Below are 24,526 nucleotides of genomic sequence, written 5' to 3' on the forward strand. Positions count from 1 at the left end.
ATCTGTATCTGTTTCACTTCTTCTCTCATGTCTTTGTGGCAGAGTTGGTTTATTGCATCTGCCTACTCCATCTTGCCTCAGAGTCATATTATTTTTTTTCTTTTTTTAAAAAAGGAAAACAACAGATGTTGGTGAAGATGTGAAGAAACTGGAATCCTCATCCATTGCTAATGGGACTGTAAAATGGTACAGCCACAGTGGAAAATAGTTTGGAAGATCCTCAATTGTATATTGAAAAGACTAGGATTACTAGCCGGGTAAATAAAGACTGGTAGAACCTCTGAGACTATGACCCTTAGCCACTCTTCAGGTCTGAAAATGAACTCAGCCCCCGGCTCAATTTTCAACCAAACAATACAGAGGTATATAAAGAGAACAATAACACTAGGAAGGTTCATACACCTTAAATAATCAATCATCTGAGATCAAAAGGGCAGTACTGACCCAAAGACAAAGTTCAGAAGGGCTAGGAAAGATGGAGGAATAAAAACAGGAAACAGAAGGAGGAAGTGGGATACGTGATACTACATTTTGGGGATTGCAATCAATGAGATGAATATAATTTGTATGAATTGTTGAGTGGAAAACTTATCTCCTCTATAAACCTTCACCCAATTTGCAATAAAAAGAAAAAAAATACATATATATATAAAGTTACATGTGTAATTACCATATGATCCAGCAGCTCCACACCTAGATATATACCCCAAAGAATGGAAAGCAGGAAAACACACAGCTACATATACCATATACAGCAATGTTCACTGCAACATTATTCATAACAGCCAAAAGGTGGAAGCTACCTAAATGGTCATCAACAGATAATGGACAATTGCAGTGTAGTACATATGAAGTACAGAGAACAATGAAGCTCTGATGCATGCTTTAACATGACTGAACCTTGAAAACACATGAAATAAACCACCACAAAAGGACAAATATTGTAAGATCCATATGAAATATTTAGAATAGGTGAATGTTTATAGTCCAAAGTTTATCGGTGGTGACCAGGTGCATGAAGGAGGAGGGAAAGAGGGAGGCATTGCTTAGGGGACACTAAGCTTCCATTGTTGTTGTTGTGAAGTGCCGTCGAGTCAGTTCTAACCCATAACAACCCTGTATAGGGTTTCCAAGGAGCAGCTGGTGAGCTTGAACTGCTGACCTTGTGGTTCATAATGACTTTGCAATCCAGCGCATTAGCCCACAGCACCATACCATGGAATCATTTGGAAAGGGATAGATATGATGGTTATACAGGATGATGAATGTAAAAAATATCATTAAATTATCCATATTAAAAAAAAATGTTGATATGACAAATGTTTTCTTATATAGATTTTTTTTTTAATTCAGAGAAAAATTACATTATCTTTCAATTCTATTTTTCTATGAACACTTGTGAAAAATCCTGTGTATTACACATATGTATATATTGTCATTGCTGTTGCTATATATATATGATATGAGTTCTGGTGTGGCATTATAGGATAAGCATTGGGCCACAAGGTCAGTTTGAACCGCAAGGTTCAAACTCACCAGCCGCTCTTTGGAAACTGTATACAGTGTCGCTATGAGTAGGAAATGACTCAACAGCACTTAACAGCAACTATACATACATATATGTATATGTACATATGGTGTAGTGCTATAGGATAAGCACTGGACTATTAACTGTAAGGTCAGTGGTTCAAACCCACCAGCCATTCCTTGGAAAACCCTATACAGGGTTACCATGAGTTTGAACTGACTGCACAGCATTTAACAATGCCTGACCCTGAGGTTCAAACTGACCTTGTGGTCCAGTGCTTATCCTACAATGCCTCATATATATTTACATATCTATATGGAATCCTGGTGTGATGCTGTGAGCTAATGCATCAGACTGCAAAGTCATTTGAACTGCAAGGTCGGTGATTCAAGCTCAACATCTGCTCCTTGGAAAAAACCCTACACAGGGTTACTATGGGTCAGAATCGACTCAAAAGCACTTAACAACAACATATATATATAACTGAAAGACAATTGAATTTTTCCATGAAACTTTTGAAGCCCCTCATGTGTAAAAGATTCATGGAAAAGATCATGGGATTTTCGAAATGTATACATGGAGTCCTGGTGTGGCACTGCAGAATAAGTACTTGACCACAAGGTCAGTTTGAACCACAAAGTCTGTGGTTCAAATTCACTAGCCACTCCTTGAAAACCCTATAAAGGGTTGCTAAGAGTCAGAATTGATTCAACAGCACTTAGCAAAAAGATATATATCTCACACACACACATACATACACATATATATATATATATTGTTGTTGTTGTTAAGTACCGTAGAGTCAGTTCCGACTCAGAGTGACCCTGTACAGGGTTTCTGAGGCTGTAAATCTTTACGGGAGCAGAAAGCCTCATCTTTCTCCCGCAGAACGGCTGGTAGTTTCGAACTGCCGACCTTGAGGTTAGCAGCCCAATCCGTAACCACTATGCTACCAGAGTACCATATATTTATTTTAATTTCATGGAAAAATTACATTATATTTCAATTCCATTTTCCAAGAGCCCTCTCATACTCTATATGCGAGTCCTCATGTAGTGCTGTGGGTTAATGCGTTAGACTGCAAAGTCTGTTTGAACCTCAAGGTTGGCAGTTCAAGCTTACCAGCTGCTCCTCAGAAACTCTATATAGGGTCACTATAGGTCATAGCCGACTTGACTACACTCTCTCTCTCTCTCTCTCTATATATATATATATATACATAGATAGATAGATAGATAGATAGATAGATAGATAGATAGATAGATAGATAGATAGATTAGGAATTGATAAATTGATAATGGACTTTTTCCATGATGTTTTTGAAGCTCTGGTGTGTGTGTGTACACATACACATAATGTGAGGGAGCTTCATGGAAAAGATAATGAAATTTTATATATATGCTATTGTTATGTTTTTAAAGTGCCATGGAGCCGGTTCTGACTCATAGCAACTCCGAGAAGTGGCTGGCGAGTTTAAACCTTTGACCTTGTGGTTCAAACTGACTTTGTGGTCCAGTGCTTATCCTGCAGCACATCAGGATAGATCTCCAGACATGCACACAAAAGTCAAATGTTTCTCAGAAAGGACTGCTCTTTAGAACAGCAATGATTCCTTCGTATGTATGAGTATTGGTAGAGGAAAAGATGTTCATAATACAGATTCTCAAAGTTGCAATAAATATGACCAATAAAATAAATTAAGGAAACCTGTAAAACTACAGAAACATCCAGTAAGTAAAGGGAACTTAAGAGTTTCTAGAATCCAAGTTTTTTAAGCAATAATACTTAAAATTTTTTTCTTAAAATAATAAGTAGTTTCCTTGAAAAGCAGTGTGCCTTTGGGGATTTTACATTTCTCTTCTGATACTTACTTGTATGTTTTGGTATAATCCAGCCATAAGCCACAAAGAATAGAGCCCACCATTCCAGCTAACACCAGCGTAAGCCCAATCCTTCCAGCATTTACTTCTTCTCCCTTAAAACAAGTCACAAGAAATTAACTAGAAATTCCCTCTAATTCAGATAGACTTATTACAGTCTTAATATGAGGCTTTCTGCTCCTGTAAAGACTTACAGCCTTAGAAACCCTGTACAGGATCACTATGAGTCGGAACTGACTCCATGGCACATAATAACAACAACAAAATGTCTCTTCATAGTTAGTGGTAATAATCAGATAAAATTAAATACATGGAGTCCTGGTGTGATGCTGTGGGCTGATGTGCTGGACTGCAAAGACCTTTGAACTGCAAGGTGGGAGGTTCAAGCTGCTCCTAGGAAACCCTATGCAGGGTCACTATGGGTCAGAACCGACTTGACAGCACTTAACAACATAATAATATAATGAAAGATTCAATATGTTGGTTATGTGAGGTGTGTGTGTATATGGGAGGGGGGAGGGTATAAGTAATGAATATATATCGTACGTTCTATTTTAAACCTAGGAGGCAAAACTAAAATATGAGAGAAATGAAAAAGAAAAGGTTTCCTTGGTCTTTCAAGGCTACAATTACAAGGATTTTTAAATAATTCACAGATGTGTGGAAAGGAGATTAATCTGATAACTTCTACATATTATATCTGTTATTGTTGTTGTTAAGTGCTGTTGAGTCGGTTCTGACTTACAGCAACCCTGACTAGGGTTTCTGAGGAGTGACTGGTGGGTCTGAACAGCCAACCTTGAGATTAGCAACCCAGTGCTGATCCTAATATATTGAGAGGTTAGTAAACACCCCAAATTAATTTGTTTATATTTGTTTTGCTATCACTTAAAATTTTTTTCCATATAATTTCTTAAAAAAAAAAAGATAAGCATTTTTATGATTCAATAGTAAGTAACTGTTACCATGACTAATTGTGAATGTTACAAATGTAAAGGTAGATGTTTTGTAACAAAAATGGTGGAGTAGCTACTCTTACAGTCCTGAAATAGAGTACCCCAGGACCATCAAGAGAGAGGAGCATGAATGGAATGTGGGACCCTATCCAAAGAAGCAGCGACACCAGAGATGGAGGCAGAGATGGGACATGGAGAGAGGGAGTAGCTGAGGACTCTGGATTCATGGAAAGAGAGGGACTGGGTGCTGATGGCTAGGAGGCAGGCTTGCAGTATATGTCCTTTGGTGGTTTCAATTATTATATATTCCTGAGTTTTTCTGTGTACATCCCCTCCCCCGAAAAAACAAAAACAAAACAGGGAGTTGAAGCAATACTGTTGAATGATGATGCACGGAGGAGATTGTAATCATTGCAATAAAAAGATGGTGTTCTTCCATGTGAACTATCACTTAGTTCACAATAAAAAAACCAAAAAACAAAAAACATTTGGGGTCAGACATGCAATATAATACAGACAGACGCTTACCTCATAATCTCTCAGTATAATTTGATTTAGTAGTGTTGAGACTGAATAGAAAGCTCCAGTCATTATACCTATAATAATAAACAGAAAAATATAAATTTACCATTTATCAGTTCATAAAAAATGTTGAGTACTTTGTGATAGTTGTAAAAATGTTTCAGACTGGTCCCTGATTGGTACTTACTGATATGCTTCCATAAAGATTAAAGCCAAGAACACCTATGGAAGCATGGCTCTATTCTGTCACATGGGGTCGCTATGAGTTGGCACAGACAACTACAACATGCATCAGACAGTTCACAAAATTAAAAGCAGTCACCTTTTCCTTTCAAAAGGTGGACAAGTCTAACACCTAAATTTATTAGAGATAATAATCATAGATTCCTGTCATAATACCATTTATTATCATTTAGATTCAGATATCTCTACCACAAATCATATCCCTACATGTAACACAGCATACCAATCAAGCAGTGAATTGTTCATTGAACACGTACAGTACGCTATATCCACTGATGGTTAAAAGACATAATCTGTGTTTCAGAGAACTTACTCCTGCATTAAAGATTTTAAAGGGCATTTGTTGTTGTTGTTAAATGCTGTCAAGTCAGTTCTGACTCATTGTGACCCTCTAAGGAGCTCTGGTAGCGTAGTGGTTACGAATCGGGCTGTGAACCTTAAGGTCAGCGGTTCGAAACTACCAGCTGCTCCGTGGGAGAAAGATGAGGCTTTCTACTCCCGTAAAGATTTATACCCTCGGAAACCCTGTACAGGGTCGCTATGGGTCGGAACTGACTCGATGGCACTTAACAACAACAGCAACATAGGGTTTCCAAGGAGCAAGTGGTGAGTTTGAACTGCCAACCTGTGGTTCAAACCGACATTGCAGTCCTGCACTTATCTTACAGAGCCACATCAAGACTCTAAGGCACTTAGTAAGACAATACTAATTAAAGAGTAGTTTAAAACAGACAGATGTCAGGAACCATCATACTTTAAAAACTGGCTTTTTCTTAAATATATTGTTTGATTTTTTAGGTAAGTCTCTAAACCTAGCTGAGACTTAAAGTTTACTATTTCTCAGTCTCTTTAGTATTAAATATTTCAGGTATATAAAATGATATAGAGAATAATATACAAATACCCATAATTCATCTCTTAGCTTTGCCAGTCATTAAAATTATTCCATATTTATTTCAGATCTGTTTTTTAAGACCTTTCCCAATTCAATTCTCTCCTTCCTTTCCCAGAGGTAGACCCTCTCCCCATGTTGGTATTCATCCATCCATCTATCAATCTCCATATTGTTGTTGAGTCCGTTCCAACTCATAGCTACCGGTATAGTGTTTCTGAGGAGAGGTGTGTGGGTTTGAATCCCGACCTTTTGGTTATCAGCCCACTGCTTATCCTACAGTACCACACCAAGACTCCATTTCCATATTTATTTTTTCTTAAATGTTCTCCTCTTTTTCTCAATCAGTCTTATAAGAGTTAGCATAAGGTTGTTCCTTTGGAAGGTTATACAGCAGAGAATACTAATGAACCAGAGGTAGCTACACATGAACAGGTGCAAAGCTCAAAACTATAATGTTCCATGAAAACAGCAAGTTGCAGATGGATACAAATAACATATCATTTATATGAAGTTTAAATCTATGCTGAACAATTCTAACTAATATTTATGGGTATAAACCTTAGTTCATTAATTTTCTCTGCTGTATAACCTTCCAAATGAACAACCTTATGCTAGGTTTTATGAATCTGGTTGAGGAAGATTGAAGGAGACCATTTAGGTAAAACAATGGTACAAAATTACAGCGACTAGACTAGACAGGCATGTCTTGGGCTTGAGTAGGTGTGCCTGGGACAGAGGGATGGCTATAAGCTTGAAGAGAAGTTTGTATTGGGAAGCAGGGAGAGCTAATAAAGTGTTAGGGAAAGAGCCACCTAGTGACAGGTTAAAGAAATAGATTTACTCTAATACATACAGAAAGCTCTCTTAGTAGCTAGTAGTGCTTAGTAGTGCTGTTATATCAGAAATGCCACAAGTGGATGGCTTTAACAAGGTTATTCTCTCAGTTTAGGAAGTTAAAAGTCTGAATTCAGTGTGCCAATTCTAGGGAAAAGGCTTTCTTTCTCTGTCAGCTAGGTATACATTGGAAATTTCCATGTGTCGTGCAGCAATCTTCCTCTGGGTCAGGAGGATCTCAGCACAGAGACCCTGTGTCCAAAAAACTCACTCTACTCTTGGCTCTTCTTTCTTGGTGGTAGTAGGTTCCTCTCTTTCTGGTCACTTTTCTCTCCTTTGATCTCTTGTAAGATAAAAGGTGATGTAAACCACTCCCCTGGGAACCTCCCTTACACTGGATCAGGGCTGTGACCTGAATAAGAATGCTGCATTCATTCTAATCCTGTCCCTAACAGTAGCCCATAGGTCAGAATTTACAACATATCACACCACACGTAGAGGATAATTACATCAGATCACATCCTGGAAAATGAATTACATCATTATGGAACTGCCAAACTACATCATTGTTGCATAACTGCCAAGGCCTTGAGAATCATGACCCAGTCAAGTTGACACATATTTTCAGGGGACATTCCTGGAGTTACCACCTTCTCTTCTGCTTTCACCTATGGGTTCTACCAATCAATGACAAAGCGACTATAGTTTCTCTACTTCCTGGTTCTAAGTTTTAGATTTAAGCTAGCCAGTAAAATTCAAAAAAGTGACTCTGGCATGTTGAAATATTTAAGGATGAAATGATATAGCATCTAGGATTTTCAAAAAATAGGGAAACTAAATGAAACAAGAACGGTAAAAATGTTGATAACTGTTGAGCGTGGCTGGTGGGAGGCACATAGGATCATTAAAGTACATGTTGTACTCTTGTGCTGAACATTTCCATTTTTTGAAAAAGGTAGCAGCAATCCTGGTAAGAGGGTAAGAGTTCTGGTCAAGGCATGATTGGCTACAGTAGTCAAACTAGATGCCAGTTTGCACAAAGTAAAAAAAGGAATTGTTGATTATATTTCCATACACATATAGAAGTCACAATGAGGGTTCAAAGAGGTTCTAAAATACTCCTTGAGAATGAACAAAAGAAGACATGTTTTGCTATCTTACATCTACGACACAAGAGATGGAGGCAGAGATGATGACATGGAGAGATGGAGTGGCTGGGGACCCTAGACTCAAGGAGGGAGAGGGGCTGTGTGCTGACGATCGGGGGGTAGGCTTGCAGGGTATGGTTTTATATTCCTGAGTGCTTCAGTGTACATCTAAAATAAAACAGAAGGAATGGAAGCAAATGCTATTGCCTCGGCAGGACCAGATCAAATGATTTCACTGGCCTTTACAGCCTGTGGGTCAAATGTTCCCCATCCCTGGTTTAGAAGGACAGCTTATCAGTGAAAAATCAAAAGGAAACGACTTACCATAAGTGATCAGCAGAAGGACAAATGGAATGTTTTTAAACAGGTTCCTTATTGATTTCCTATAGGAGTACTCTTCAGGGGGACTGTCTAGGAGAGCTGCTTGAGCTTGACTTGGTGGATACTGAGGTTTTTCTTTGAATGCTGGGAACACACATGAAAAGGCAATTAAATACATTTATCTATATACACCCACTTCTGCATTTATCAACATGGCTATGCTCCAAAGACCAAGCTATTTTGCAAAACTCAGCATCATGCAAAAATTACACAACTTCCTTACCTTCTGCCTTCTGCAGTTTACCTACAGGAACATTTGGATGATGGCCAGGTGGAGGTGGCAGAAGAGGATCCTGTCGGCCAAAGCCTGCCATGGGACAGTGGCTTCCAACTCTTCCATGTACATGGCACTCTTCTACTACCCTACCCTCAAACCTTACATTCTGCAATCCCTCAGCCCTGGAATTGCCACCTTCTCCTCTCGGTCCTTTGGCCCATGAGGTCCCCTCTCCTTCCTAGGATCCCTTTCCCTCAAGGAGAGTATCCTGGAGAACCTAAACAGTCTTTGCCTGTCACCAGGCAGCCAACTTACTTCCTGGTATGGCACTGTAGGATAAGCCTGAACAGCAAGGTTGTTTGAATTGCAACCAAACCAGCTGTTCCTCGGAAACTCTATACAGTGTCTCTATAAGTAGGTACCAGCTCAATGGCACTTAACAACAACACTCCTAGGCGTCCTTCCCCTTTGGGCCTCTGAGGCCCTATGGGCCAGGTCTTCTCCAGCCCCCTACCAGCTCCAGTTTCTCCCAATGCTCAGGGACAGCTCCCAAGACCACTGCCTCCTGGTTGAGGGGTCTGATGCTCTCCCAATACTGTTCTCACTGTTCCCATCAGTTTTTGAGCTCCCGCCAGTGTTTCTAGGAGCCTTCTCCCAAATCCGGCAGCTGTAGCAGCCTGTATGGGCTCCCTCCTCCCCCAGGTCTGTACTGCAGGCTGGGTTCGGGTGCTCCTGCTGGGGTCCCCAGCTAAGAACCCTGACCTGCTGCAGCTGCTGCTCCTCCAGCAGCACGGGGTTCCGCCCTCCTGCTCTTCAGCCGCACACTCACTTACACCCTGAGGCCAGAGACATACTTCTCTAAATGATGCCACTTCCCTGACTCCTACCACTGGGCCCCTTGGGGGAAAGGGTCTGGACTCTCTAAATTTGGAATTATTACCTCAGCCTTCTGAAGCTGACTAAAACTCAGAGATCTGGCCAATTTACACAAGTGAACTGGAAAGTCATGACCTTGCCCACTGATTATTTCATTTCTGGTTGTTGTTATTTTTAAGTGTCATTGAATCAGTTCCAACTCATAGCGTCCCTGTATAGGGTTTCTAAGGAGCAGCCGGTGGGTTTGAACCACCATTTTGCAGTTGAAATTGACCTTGTGGTCTAGTGCTTATCCTACAACAAAATTTAATTTTTATTATATTAAGTGTTCAACAATTCCACCTCTAAATTTCATTTCAAATTTTAATGAGAAGTATCAGATACGAGCAAGCTAATAAATTATTGAACTATTAGAGGATTGTTTTGAGTTAGTAACAGTTTTCTTCTGAAATTTGAAGAGTTCAATTCAAGTTCATCATCTGGTCCAATTATACTTTGAGAACTGAAAAGCTCAGGGTGACCTCCTGGGAGCAGAGCTAGATCTTGCTTGCTGATTCACTCTGACTGCATATGGAACCAGTAGGGTGAGAAACATAAAGGCATAGTGTATATGGTTTTTGATACTCTTGATTTTAGCCTTGTCCACTTCTGTGGAGTTAAGACGTAGATTTCACAATCTTCTCATCCAGACATTTTGAGACCATCATTTTATAGAGCTATCCACTTCCTGCAGCAGATAGTTAGGGAGAGATTTCTGTAGGACATGCATTATAGGATAAGCACTGGACTACTAACCACAAGGTCAGCAGTTCAAGCACATCAATTGCTCCTCAGAAGAAAGATGAGACTTTCTTCCCGTCAAGATTTACACCCTGAGCTCTGGTAGCGTAGTGGTTATGAATTGGGCTGCAAACCGCAAGATCAGCAGTTCGAAACTACCAACTGCTCTGCAGGAGAAAGATGAGGCTTTCTGTTCCCATGAAGATTTACAGCTTTGGGAACCCTGTTCAGGGTCATTATGGGTCGGAACCGACTCGACGGTAGTTAAGAACTACAACAACAAATCCCATACAGGGTTACTATGAGTGGAAACTGACTCACCGACACCTAACAACGATACCAGATAGAAGAATTCAACAGTTAAAATTTGGTGGGACGGAAATTAAAATCTTGCATGTAGCATTGACTCTATTTTTTAAAGAAAGATAAAGTCAAGATACTATATTTTACTAACTCTAAGACATTCCCATGCAGGCACTCAATGGATTTCATATAATGATGTCTCAATTGCCACAAATGTTAGATGCCACTGATTATTAATTAATGGCACCTCAACTGATATGTATACTTTCTAAATGTGTATACTTAAAAAAATTTCTAAAATGTGCACTTCAGAATCTGTGAACATGGTAAATTCAAAAAGCAAAAATGAAGGAAAATGAGTTGAGAAAAAAACAATAGCTTTGGACAACTAGATTGATTCTGTCTCTCTTAATTTTCTTTCTTCCAACAAGGAGTTTGCTTTAGAGTTTGAGCATGAGCTAGATTTGGATGCCCATAGGAATCATGTGAGAGTTTAAAAAATATTACAGGTTTTGGGATTCTACAGAAGACTTAATGAATCAGAACCTCCAGGATAGAACCTAAGAAATCTGGATTTAAACACAAAATACCCTAAATGTTATCCATTCCAGTAACTTTGAGAATCACAGGATTCCCTGGTTCTTCTGTGATGCTGCTGAAAGTTTTTTTGTTTAAAGTTCTTTGCTGACTACATTATACTATAATTTCTAAAACCATAACATGTTTCTATTTTTACAGATGCTACAATTAATTCAAGAGATACACAACTCACAAATATTTGCTTTTTGAATATCTTTGCAGTAGACATAAAATGTTTAAATCATTGTAATTCCTCCTCTTCCGTTTTGTTCTATCTGCTCCTTGCACTGCTGAGATCTCTGTCCTTTCCTGTAGCTTTGTTAGATAGGAGCTATCTTTTTTTATTGTCACGGTGATACAGAACTCACACAACTGTAAAACAAAATTTCAGAATGTAAAAAGTATGCTTACAAGGAAGTCTGGGGCATTTACTGAATTTTAGGACTCATGTTGTAGTGCTATAGGATCAGCACTGGTCTGAGAACTACAAGATTGGCAGTTCAAACCTACCAGCTGCTCCTTGGAAACCCTATACAGGGCCGCTGTGCATTGGAATGGACTTGACAGCACTTAACAACAAAGGCCTCTTACTAAAAGTCCTGCTATGGCGTTGTAGAAAAAACACCTGATCACAGGTCAGCAGTTCAAACCCACCAGTCACTCCTCAGAAACCCTATATGGAACGGCTATGAGTTAGAACCCACTTGAAGGCACTTAAAAATAACAACAGCGCTCTTACTTGGGTCCTTCAGAATGAGCACTAGGCTGTCAACCTCAAGGTCAATGGTTCAAACCCACCAGCCATTCTATACAGGGTCACTATAAATCGGGACAGTCTTGACAGCACTTAACAACAACAGGGCTCTTACTAAAGTTGTTACTTACTACATTAAAAAAGAAAAAAAGACTAAGTGACCAATGCAAAAATCAAAACAATTTTTCTTAATCTCAATTCCATTAGATTTATTTTAGTTAACACTAAAACATAAGTGTTAACTTATGTTTTAGCCTCAAGTAGTCTACTGCCCTCTTGGACAAGCCCAGACTTATGCTGTAGCAAAGTGGGGTGTAAGTCTTGAGAAACAATTTTAATTCTCTGAGAATGCAGCTTTCCAGGTCCATAGTGCTAGGGCAAGACACTGCGGCCATCTGCCGTTAGGTATCTTTTTGAACTCTTTTCCTAAAGTCATCTTCAAGTCAATGATAGTTTAATAAACTGTGGCAATCATCTTGCCTCAAGCACTAGGCTCTTAAAATTATCTGTGTTTTGAGGGGCAGGAACCCCAGGGACCTGACTAGAAAATGTATGGTGTGTCCACAGTGATTCTACTTCTACCATCACTGACCCTAGAACCCTGTGCATGTTCTGATACTGTCTCTTGAGAAAGTAACCTGTCATTTTCACTATCCTCGCTTAGATGGGCCCTCAGGTATGCTCAAGTTGAAATGCCTGATTCATATCTACTCACAAGAAATAAATTCTGGTACACTTAACAACAACACACTAATTTTTGGTGTTTCTCTGCATATTTAGGTTTTTGATTGTCTATATGAAGACAAGAGTCCTGGTGTGGCATGTAGTATAAGCACTGGACTACTACCTGAAAGGTTTGTGGTTCAAACTCACCAGGCACTCCTTGTAAATCTTATACAGGCACCTATGAGTGGGAACCGATTCGATGGCACTTTAACAACATATGAAGAGAAAGAAAACCTATAAAAGGTCACCAATCTATGACTTTGCTTAATCTGCACTGCTAAAGAGATGGAACGCTGTTTTCTTTCTCCTTTGAAACTAAAAACAATTGGTCCTTTCTACCCTTGTCTTCTCTTAAAGCACTTATTTCTCTATCCCTGGCATTAGGCATATCAAGCCAAAGGATTCTTGGGCAACACAATTAAACTTTTCTTCCCAAGATGAGTAAGTAGGAAATCAGTTGCTGGTTGGGATCACATTACTCTTTGAAATCGTATAACACTGTTTCAATTTCATCATTTGTCTCTGTGTAATTAAAACAGGTATTGCACATATTATTATAAGGAAAATATAGATTTGAATCCTGGCTGTGTCCCATCTCATTTTATGACTTTAAATAAGTTTCTACACTATTCCCACATTCTAAGATGGAAATAATTTTTATGAGGACTGCATGATGTAATACTACATTGTGGGGTAAAGATTTATTTTACCCTAAAGAATTTGGCCTTTGTTCCTGATTACTGTGATAACTCTCAAACCTTTGGAATTATTGAGTATTTAAAGTGCCTTTGTTATCTAAATTGTGCCTGAGGATTTGTGCTAAAAGGCAGTGTCTGGAATGGTATCACTTGGTCTGGTATCAGCTAACTTCAGGGGAAGTTGTGGGGCTGAACCAATTAATCATGATTACATAAGGAAGCCAATAAAGGCTCTGGACATGGAAGGTCCCTGGACTTCCTGGTTAGTGAAAGACATTGATGGATGTGGGAGGATAGTGAGGTCTATGGAATGCTGGGAATCCTCCCAGAACTTAGTCTATATTTCTCTCCAATTTGTTTTTGTTTTTTCTTATAATAAAACTACACTTGCAAGCACAGAACTTATAGAGTTCTATGAATCATTCCAGTGAAATTTCAAAACCCAAGGAGTGGTGAGAGCCAATAGGTCAGAAGTGAGAGTGTCAGGAGGGCTCCCCAACTTGCAGCTGGTGACTGCCTATTTGGCTGTCGAGAGGGCAGTGTCCTTTCAACTGGTGAGTTCTTACCTACTTCTGGGTGGCCAGGTTCAGAGAAAGAACTATAGCTATGCAGGTGGCATCCAAAGCGACACATTCATATAAAAAAATGTGTAATTATCAGGTGCTAAGTTGTCAAGGGCTTCATTCTTCTCGGATCAACTATCAACACTCACGGAAGCAGCAGTCAAGAAATCAAATGACGTATTGCATTAGGCAAATCTGCTGCACAAGTCCTTTTTAAAGTGTTGAAGAGCAAAGATGTCAGCTTGAGGACTAAGGTGCGCCTGACCAAGTCTTGGTATTTTCAATAACCTCGTATGCATGAGAAAGCTGGACAGTGAATAAGGAAGACTGTAGAAGAATTGATGCCTGTGAGTTATGGTGTTGGAGGAGAATATTGAAAGTGCCATGGGCTGCCAAAAGAACCACCAGGTCTGTTTTGGAAGAAGTGTAGCCAGAGTGCTCCTTGGAGGCCAAGATGGCCAAACTTCGTCTCTCATACTTCGGACTATTGTCTAGAGGGATTAGTCACTGGAGAAGGATATCATGTTTGGTAAGGTGGAGGGTCAGAGAAAAAGAGGAAGACCCCCAACGAGATGGATTGGTCAAGTGGCAGCATCGATGGACTCAAGAGTGGCAACAATAGTGAGGATGACCCAGGATCGGACAGTGTTTCATTCTGTTGTGCATAAGGTCACTATGAGTCGGTACTGACTCGATGGCACCTAACAACAACAACAACAACATGCATGGCACTGTAAGATAATGCACTGGAACCAGGGTCCAGTGGTTCAAACTCACCAGCCAATCCTTAAAAACCCTATAGGGATGGGTCGCTGTAAGTCAGAAATAACTCTACGGCACTTAACAACAACTTGCAAAATATGGAATCTCCGTGTGATGCTAAAGGATACACAGTAGACTACTAACCTCAAGATTGGCAGCTGAAACCCACCAGCCACTCCTTGGAAGCCCTAGACAGGGTTTGCTATGAGTTAGAAAAAATTGGATGGCACTTATCAAGAACAACAAATACGAAATAAACTATATTTTTCTAAAGAATATTTACTTGAAATCACGGAGTTTGTCTCAGGGGTTTGGAACTTCTTGTAGACTAAGTAAAATGCATTTTGTTTATAGTTTACATTGTTGTTGTTAAGTGCTGTCAAGTTGGTTCTGATTCACAGCCACCTTGTATAGGCTTTTCAAGGAGTGGCTGGTGGGTTTGAACTGCCAACCTTGAGGTTCAAACCGACCTTGTAGCCTAGTGTTTATCCTACAACACCATACCAGGACTCCAAAAGTTTATATTGTTGTTGTTATTGTTAAGTTCCATGGAGTCAGTTCTGACTCACGGTGACCCTGCCCAGGATTTCTGAGGCTGTAAATCTTTACAAGAGCAGAAAGCCTCATCTTTCTACCAAAGAACGGCTGGTAGTTTCAAACTGCCAACCTTGAGGTTAGCAGCCTGATTCGTAACCACTACACTACCAGAGCTCCTTAAAAGTTTACATTCACAGTCTCTAAACCGTATCTTGGGAGAAAGATTTACAGGACTGACTCCACGGCACACAGCCACCACCAAACCATATCTTGGAGTCCTGGTGTTGCGCTGTGGGTTAATGCACCAGACTGCAAAGCTGTTTGAACTGCAAGGTTGGCAGTTCAAGCTCACCAGCTGCTCCTCGGAAACTCTATACAGGGTCACTATGGGTCAGAATCAGTGCAATGGCACTTCACAACAACAAACCATATCTTGCTACACAAGACTCAAAAGTAAAATTATCTATGCATGTTACACACTCATGTTTACATACATGGATGTTAAATATTTGATTGCCATTACTATTTGGTATGATAAATGTATTCATTTGTTACCCATTCACTTTAATAAATGAGAACAGTACAAATTTTAGTACTTATAGATACATTTGCTGCACACAGAAGCTTTCAAATACAACAGCAATGTTCTTGTTCTGAAGGCCACAGACTCTGCTGTGACTCATAGTGACTCTGTATAGGGTTTCCGAGGCTAAAATCATTGAAGGAGCAGAAAGCCTCATCTTTCTCCTGCAACAATAACAACAACAACAACAACAATACAGATGTATCACATGAGGAGGCATCAAAAAGTTCATGGAAAAAAATTACCTTTTGATTCCATTTTCCATGAACTTTTGAAGTTCATATATATATATTTGTTGGAACTAACCCAAAGGCACATAACAGCAACAACAGATATACAATCTATTCCTCTTACTTCTCCCCCAAAAACAAGCAATTGAAGGTGGTTTAAAAAACAAATCAGAATCTATGCAAAGATATATATAAGGATTCAAAGCAAAGAGTGTTTCATACTTTAAATTCTTACGATCAATGGAGCCCTGGTGTGGCACTTTAAGATAAGCACTGGACTGCTAACTACAAGGTTGTTGTTGTTGTTGTTAAGTGCCGTCGAGTCGGTTCCGACCCATAGCGACCCTGTACAGGGTTTCCGAGGGTGTAAATCCTTACAGGAGTAGAAAGCCTCATCTTTCTCCCGCGGAGCGGCCGGTAGTTTCGAACCGCTGACCTTAAGGTTCGCAGCCCGATTCGTAACCACTACGCTACCAGTAGTTTAAACCCACCAGCTGCTCCTCAGAAACCCATACATGGTTGCTATGAGTCAGAACTGACTCATGGCACTTAACAACAATAATCATCACTGGAAGGTTCATTTATACAAAATGCATATAACTTGTATCTCATATTTTATATAGTAAATCAAATATGGCTATCATAAAAACAGATAAAAAGTTTTCTAAGAACTTTCTTAACTTGTTAAAATAGTTTAGGAATAATTTGTCTTTTTAAGTAGCCTGCATACCACAAATACAACACTTCCTGACTGAAAACAAAACAAAAAAAACCACAAATAATCGGACATATCAGAATACCTGATATGCTACAGAAAGAACATTCTGTTGTTATGACAACGTAAGCATCTGGCTTTCTATGTGTATCTCCTCTGGTTCATCTGCAAAGCACTTTCTGTTGAAACCTCTCTACAGCTTTCAGTACACATTCTTTGAAATCTTTGGGGCTTTCATAATGGTGATTATAAAGCTTGAATGTCCGTGTACATCAAATATTTTTGCTTTGTTGATTTGTGAAAAATAAAATGTAAAAGGGAAGCCACAGGGAGGAAGAAGGATTAACTGCTGCTGCATGGAGGGGAGTATAATCATGAAGATAAAATCAAACGTGTGATTGGTTGAATGTAAAGTTGATGCTCTTGTCTGTGAGCCTTCACTCAATTCACAATAATAATAATAATAAGATAGCCTTTTCACCTTTATCACTCCTTTCTCTTCAGATCAATTTAAGATCTATTGAGTGTCTAAAGTGCAATTCTACAGTGATTTTAGTGGCTGTATTACTTAAATACACCTTATTAGCCCTTTCACTGAAACCATAAAACTGTTGCTCATGAAAAATAAACTTAAACAGCAGACCTTCCCAAAGCTTCTTCCAAGTGGATGTTGACTGCTTGCAGTTGGTTTTGACTGACTGCTTCAAGAGACAGGCCCAGGCTAGAGGACTCAGTGGCGAATGGTGGCAGCAGGGCTTTTGCTGGAGTGGCCTAACAAGCAGACAGTTACCAGTTTGAAAATCTGCAGAACAGCTTGCTGGTGCCCAAGATCATTTTTACTTAAATTGGTTATTCTTGGAAGGATTGATCATTAAAAGCAAGGTTGCAGCCTATTTGCATCATTTCAAAGCATGCCAAGAACTTGTCCCTGGCTAGGTTAGCATCTGTCTATAGTTGCCAAGTTGATTCTGACTCATGAGGACCCAATGTATACAGAGTAGAACCGCTCCATGGGCTTTTCATGGCTGTGACCTTTCATAAGCAGATCAGCAGGACTATCTTCAGAAACATCTCTGGGGGGATTCAAACCACCAACTGTGCCACCCACAAACACCTATGTTAGCATAAGATGCAGAACATCTAGAGATATGGAAAAGAGGAGGCACATAATATGCTTGAAGCTGACAGTTACCAAGGAGATGAGTCAGTAGGGAGATAAATGAGAAGACTTCCTCTTTAAACTCTTCATGATACTACAATAGATGTAACAAGGCATAGCATATTCCTAAGGTTGTAAGACATTCATCACCAGAGCAAGACAGGGCATAGCAAATAGTATTTGAAACATTATCAATAAAAATTTTCAACATTGCTTACTTTCATATTTTTGTCACATATTTATTTAAGCTTTAGTGAAAATAATTTGCTTACCAATTACTGTTAAAATGAATAAAAGTGTGGAGACAGCTGATGTACCATAAAACATAGTGCTGATATTGCAAGCCAGGAGTTCTGTGTTATTCTTTGTGTTGGGCACTAAAACTGGTGGTAGCAAAAAGCCAACAGCAGTTCCAAGCTGTAAAATAAACAGTCCTGTTAATAACAATTATCCTAAGAAGAAAAAAAAAAAAAGAAGCAACATGGCAAATAATAGGACATTAGTGGATAGCTGTGATGTATGTAAAGGAGCTTTGTAAACTTACTCCATTATGCTCTATCTAATGTCTTTGCTACTATTGAACTGTTAAAGGGAAATTTCTAAGAACTGTCTTTCCAAGTCAACACACAACTATGGAACTCCTGAATGATACTGTTATCAAGAGGTGTATGCTAGAATCTTTACCCTTAAATGCTTCCAATCAAAGAGGAGAATATATGAAAAATAAGGCTGAGAAAAGACAAAACAGAAAGGGAGAAAAATATCTGATGAGGATCTGGTATACAGACTACATAAAAAACTCTGTGGTGCTGTAGGATCAGCCCTGGACTGCTGGTCAGCAGTTCAAATCTACCAGTTGCTCCTCGGAAATCCTATACAGGTTTGTTATGAGTTGGAACTGACTTGACGGTGCTTAACAACAATTCAACCTACAAATGACAATCCAGTTTAAAAAATGCACAAAGAATTTTAGTAGTTCTCCACATGGAGATTAGGGGCTCTGATAGCACAGTGGGTTCTGAGTTAGGCTGTTAACTGCTAGGTCAGTAGTTCGAATCTACCAGGTGCTCTGAAGAAGAAAGATGAGGCTTTCTGCTCCCATAAAGATTTACAGCTGGTAAACCCTATACAGGGTCACTATGAGTTGAAACTGACTCCATGGCACGTAACCACCACCACCACCACCACTAAAGCTATGTTGTTGTGTGCCGTGGGGTCGGTTCTAACCCATAGCGACCCTGCCCAGGGTTTCCGAGGCTATAAATCTTTGTGGGAGCAGAAAGCCTCATCTTTCTCCTGCGGAACAGCTGATAGTTTCGAACTGCAAACTGTGAGATTAGCAGCCCGATTTGTAACCACTATGCTACTAAAGCTATATGAATTGCCAAAACAACATATGAAAAGATGCTCACCAGTCATTAGTCATTAGGGTAAGCAAACCAAACCCACAATGAGATACCACTTATACTCACTGTTGTGGTGTTGAATTGATTCTAACTAAAAGCAATTCTATATGACTATGACAGAGGAGAACAACCCCATAGGGTTTCAAGGCTGTAATCTTTACAGAAGCGGAATGCTACATCTTGTTCCCGCTGTGTGACTTAACCACTGTGCCATCAGGTCTCCTTATACCCCCTGGTGTGAGGTGCCCTAGAGTTGGTTCCAACTCATAGTGACTCTGCATAGCATTTCTGAGGAGTGGCTGGTGAGTTTGAACCGTCAACCTTGAGGTTCAAACAGACCTTGTGGTCCAGTGCTTTATCCTATAGTGCCACAACAGAATTCTTCTAATGTAAAAATGAAAAACAGCAAGTGTTGGTGAGATGAGGGAAAATTTGAACCCTCAGGAGCTCTGGTAGCGTAGTGGTTACGAATCGGGCTGCGAACCATAAGGTCAGCAGTTCGAAACTACCAGCGGTTCCGCGGGAGAAAGATGAGGCGTTCTGCTCCCGTAAAGATTAACAGCCTCGGAAACCCTGTGCAGGGTCGCTATGAGTCGGAACCGACTCCACGGCACATAACAACAACAACATACTGCTGTTGAACTGCAAGGTCAGTGGTTCACGCTCATCAGTTTCTCCTTGGAAACCCTATACAGGGTGGCTATGGGTCAGAATCAACTCAACGGCACTTAGCAACAACAACAATAAATGACAAAAACATATAAAACACACACATGAACGATAAACATATCAGAGAGTAAGAAGTACTATATGGGGAATTGTTGTTAAGTGCCTTCCAGTCGATTCCAACATATAGCAAACCTGTATATGATTTCTGAGGAGCAGCTGGTGAGCTTGATTCACCGACCTTGATGTTCAAGGTGCAGTTTAGCACATTAGCCCACAGCGCCACACCTGGTAACTCTAAATGGGTTTGTCAAGAAATGCCACCGAATGACATTTAAAATAAATTGAAGCTGAGAGCTGAAGAACAGCAGGGAAGTAATCATGAAAACCAAGGAAGAACATTCCAGGCACAAGGAGTGCTTTGGTAAAGGTCCTTAATCAGGGATAAGTTTTGTGCTCAGTGCCTCCATACAATAAGCACTGGACTACGAACCATAAAGTCTGCGGTTCAAACCTGCCAGCCACTCTTCAAGTGAAAGATGAGGCTTTCTGCTCATGCAAAGATTTAAATTCTCAGAAACCCTATATAGGGTTGCTGTGAGTTGGAACCAACTAGTTGTTGTTGTTGTTAGGTGCCACTGAGTCAATTCCTACTTATAGCGACCCTATGCACAACAGAACGAAACACTGCCCGATTCTGGGCCAACCTCACAATTGTTGCCATGCTGAGTCCATTGATGCCGCCAGTCTGCCAATCCATCAACAATGAACCCTTACTTATATTAGTAAGGTTTTATAAACCAGAGTAACAAATTTAGGCTTTAAGTGCTCTGGGAAGCCAATAGGCAAGTTCAAAGCAGTGTGGTGATCTGATCTGTTTTTAAAGGTTCTTCAGATTAGAGACATGGCAGGAGAGGTTGGTAGACAAATGACAGGATTCGGGAATCACACAGACTTGAATGTGAATGCTGCTACTAACTAGCATTTTGTCTTTGGAAAAATAACTTCGTCTCTCCAAGTCTGTTTCCTTACCTAAATAAAAGTTCTTTACTTATAAAAGGATAAGCCCTTGATTGATAACCACAAGGTTGTTGTTGTTGTTGTTAAGTGCCGTCGAGTCGGTTCCGACCCATAGCGACCCTGTACAGGGTTTTCGAGGCTGTAAATCTTTACACGAGCAGAAAGCCTCATCTTTCTCCCGCAGAGCGGCTGGTAGTTTCGAACTGCTGACCTTGCAGTTCACAGCCCGATTCATAACCACTATGCTACCAGGCAGTTCTAATCCACCAGCTGCTCCTTAGAAACACTATACAGGGTCGTTATGAGTCAAAACTGACTTGAGGGCACTTAACAACAATAATTCTCACCTTACCACATTAAAATGACACACTGCCAGGCTCTTAGTGATTGCTCAATAAGAATGAATTTTATTATTAATGATCACCCCATAATCTAGGTACTCCATAATGCAGACTTGAAAGTCATAAATCAAGAAAGGGATGAAAACTCCTTGGGAGAAAGTATCCCAGAAGTGTGCTGAGTGTTAGAGGGAATTCTGCCTATGAAAAAAGTTTCATGTATTATCCACAACACTGATAATCCTTAGATATGGAGTTGATAACAATGCTGCCATGCTCAACAAAGTGTCCATCTTGAACAGATTTTTGTAAATGTCAAATACTTTCAGAAAACAGTTTCTACCCAAACATGAATAATCAAACAACTCAGATATCAACTTGTTTTGAATGCACAATAACCATGGTTCAAGCTATCTCTTCTACAATTTCACAGAAAAAAAGTAAATGTAAAGCAGTATGCAAGCAGATTTAGTCTTTTATGTATTTTAAAGTGCTCTGGTGATACAGTGGATAAAGTACTCAGCTCATAACTGCAAGGTCAGCAGTTCAAACCCACCAACCACTCACTCCAAGGTAGAAAAATGAGGCTTTCTGTTCTCATCAAGATTTACAGCTTTGGAAATCCTATACAGGTTCCTTATGATTTGCAATTGACTCAATGGCAATGGATTTAGGTTTTTGTATTTTGAAGAAGCCCTGGTGATACAATGGTTAAATCATTCTGCTGTTTGGTGGTTTGAACCCAATAGTAGCTCTGTGGGAGATAGATGAGACAGTCTACTTACATAGAGAATTATAGCCTCAAAAGCCCTCTGTCCGGCAAGGTCTCTAGGAGCTGGAATCTACTTAACAGCAGTGGGTTTGTTTGTTTTTTGTTGTTGTTCTGTATTTTATATAAATCTTACTTATCTTGAAACAAGTGGCAGGCCTGAAGTAAGAGAGTAACGTTCTTTCCTTATGTAACTGTATGTTGTTTTATATGTACAGGTTTGTTAGTTGCCTTATGTCTATCCCATTCATGGCGACACTATGTGTGCTGAGTAGAACTACTTCATAGGGTTTTCAGGGCTGTGACCTCTGCGTGGATTTGAACTGCCAGTAAAGAGGTGGAATTTATGGTGTACCGAATTCAAACTAGATTCTTTTCCATTGTTTTCCTGTTAAATATTGGTCATTGGACCAAGGAACGCTGTGAAGACTACTGACTGAAACCCATACTGGTTTCTATTTCACTTACTTCTCTCTAGTTTTATGGGACGTAAGCAGCACTGCGGAAAGGGACCTGATGCTACGGTGGGCAAAGAAAACATTATTTTAAGTGTTGATTTTTTATTTAAATAGTAATTTAAAAACATTTTGGAGTCCTGGTGTGGAGCTGTGGGTTAATGCACTGAACTGCAAAGTCATTTTGAACTACAAGGTCAGAGGTTCAAATTCACCATCAGTTCCTTGGAAACCCTATACAGGCTCGCCATGGGTTGGAACCAACTTAACGGCACTTTAACAACAACATACTTTCAAACTGAACATACTGATTGAAATACAAATGTCAATATTTAATAAGAACCCAGAAAGGATTTTTTGTAAATTCTTATTGTTGAATTGAGTGTTAAGTTTACATGGAAGAACATCGGTTTTACACTCATCATTTCATTGCAATGATTACAATCTCCTTTGTGCATCATCACTGAACAGTATTTTTGCTTCTATTCTCTGGGGGTTTTTTTGGGGGTGGGGGGAATGTACACAAAAACCCTCAGGAATATATAAATATCATTTAAACAACCAAAGGGTACATTCTGCAAGCCTGCTTTCTGGCGGACAGCACACAGTCTTTCTCTTTCCATGAGTCTAGAGTCCCCAGGAAGTATTTTAAATATTTATGGAAGCAATTTTATTTAAAATAAAGAACTATGAAATTGTACAGTTAATTTTCTCACTGAGGATTTTCAACGTTCCTATAATCTTTCATTGTATTGATGGACATTGTTGTACAATACTTTCTGTAAAGTTATTGTGAGTTTGTTTTTTTTTTGTCTTTATTTTTTACCAAAGCCTGCCCATTGTTGTTGCTAGGTACCATCAAGTCAGTACTGATTCATAGCCACCTTATGCACAACAGAATGAAACACTGCCTGGTACTGCGCCAACCCCACAATCATTGCTACAATTGAGACCATTTATTGCTGCTGCCATGGTTGAATAGGTTGAAGCAACAAAATACAAAAATGAAAAAGACTGAATCACTAAAATATTTACAACTGTCCATTATGTTATAGCCACTGTGCTGACCATAATATATTTTTAAACGGGCTGCTCACAACAACACCCAGAATCCAACACCTTCCTTTTACAAAGAATACGCTGCTGAAAAATATTACCCAAGTTTCACTATTATTGCATTAGCAAGCCATTTATGATGTTAGGCATACAAGTCAATAGGTACTTATTTCATAGGTAGTTTTAAATGCAAGATGTGGAGGTGGTCATGTTAGACTGATTTAGTAAATGTTACGTGTAGTGGAGTAGTGGACTCATAGTGACCCTGTATAGGGTTCTGGAGGAGCGGCTGGTTTGAGCCACCAACCTTATGGCTAGTAGTCCAGTGCTTATCCTACAGCACCACAAACCAGGACTCTGATCTAGTAAATGATGGTGGTGGTTGTGTGTTACTGAGGCGGTTCCAACTCAGGTTTTCCAAGGAGCGGCTGGTGAGCCTGAAACATGACTTTGCAGTTCAAACCGACTGTGCAGTCCAGCGTATTAATCCCCAGTGCTATACAAGCACTCCAACTCCTAATGACCCTGTATAAGGCTTCCGAGGCTATAAATCTTTACAGGAGCAGAAAGCCTGGAGCAACTGGTAGATTCGATTTACTGACCTTGCTGTTAGCAGCTCAGCTCCTAAACCACTCCGATACCAGGTTTCCTTCTAATTTAGTAAAAAGTGTCCTTATAAAGCATTTAAAAAGTATCCTTAATCCAGGACTGCTTCATTGTTGTTAAATGCAGTGGATTGGGTTCTAATTCAAAGCAACCTGTATAGGGTTTCAAAGAGCAACTGGTAAGTCTGAACTGACAACCTTGCGGTTACCAGTTCAGTGCTTATCCTACAGCTCCACACTAGGACTCCAGACTGTCTCATATCTTGTGACTACTTATCTCTCCTTCATTTATAAGACAAATGTACCCTGAGCAGCCATCCATATGTCTAGATCACAAGGCCT

The 24,526-nt window shown here is 39.8% G+C and overlaps 1 protein-coding gene across 1 annotated transcript in view; it reads right to left on the reverse strand.

Moving 5' to 3' along the window:
• FLVCR1 (feline leukemia virus subgroup C cellular receptor 1) overlaps nucleotides 1-24,526 on the reverse strand; it is a 34,951-nt gene that overhangs the window by 9,625 nt on the left and 800 nt on the right. Inside the window, exons 2-5 of the mRNA XM_006834193.1 lie at nucleotides 18,142-18,286; nucleotides 8,331-8,471; nucleotides 4,893-4,960; nucleotides 3,400-3,503 (exon numbers count right to left, since the gene is read on the reverse strand). Coding sequence (XP_006834256.1) covers nucleotides 3,400-3,503; nucleotides 4,893-4,960; nucleotides 8,331-8,471; nucleotides 18,142-18,286 — 458 coding nt within the window. The remainder of the gene's footprint in view (nucleotides 1-3,399; nucleotides 3,504-4,892; nucleotides 4,961-8,330; nucleotides 8,472-18,141; nucleotides 18,287-24,526) is intronic.

The sequence above is a fragment of the Chrysochloris asiatica genome, unplaced genomic scaffold (genome assembly GCF_000296735.1).
Source record: "Chrysochloris asiatica unplaced genomic scaffold, ChrAsi1.0 scaffold00009, whole genome shotgun sequence".
NCBI classification, from domain to species: Eukaryota; Metazoa; Chordata; class Mammalia; order Afrosoricida; family Chrysochloridae; genus Chrysochloris; species Chrysochloris asiatica.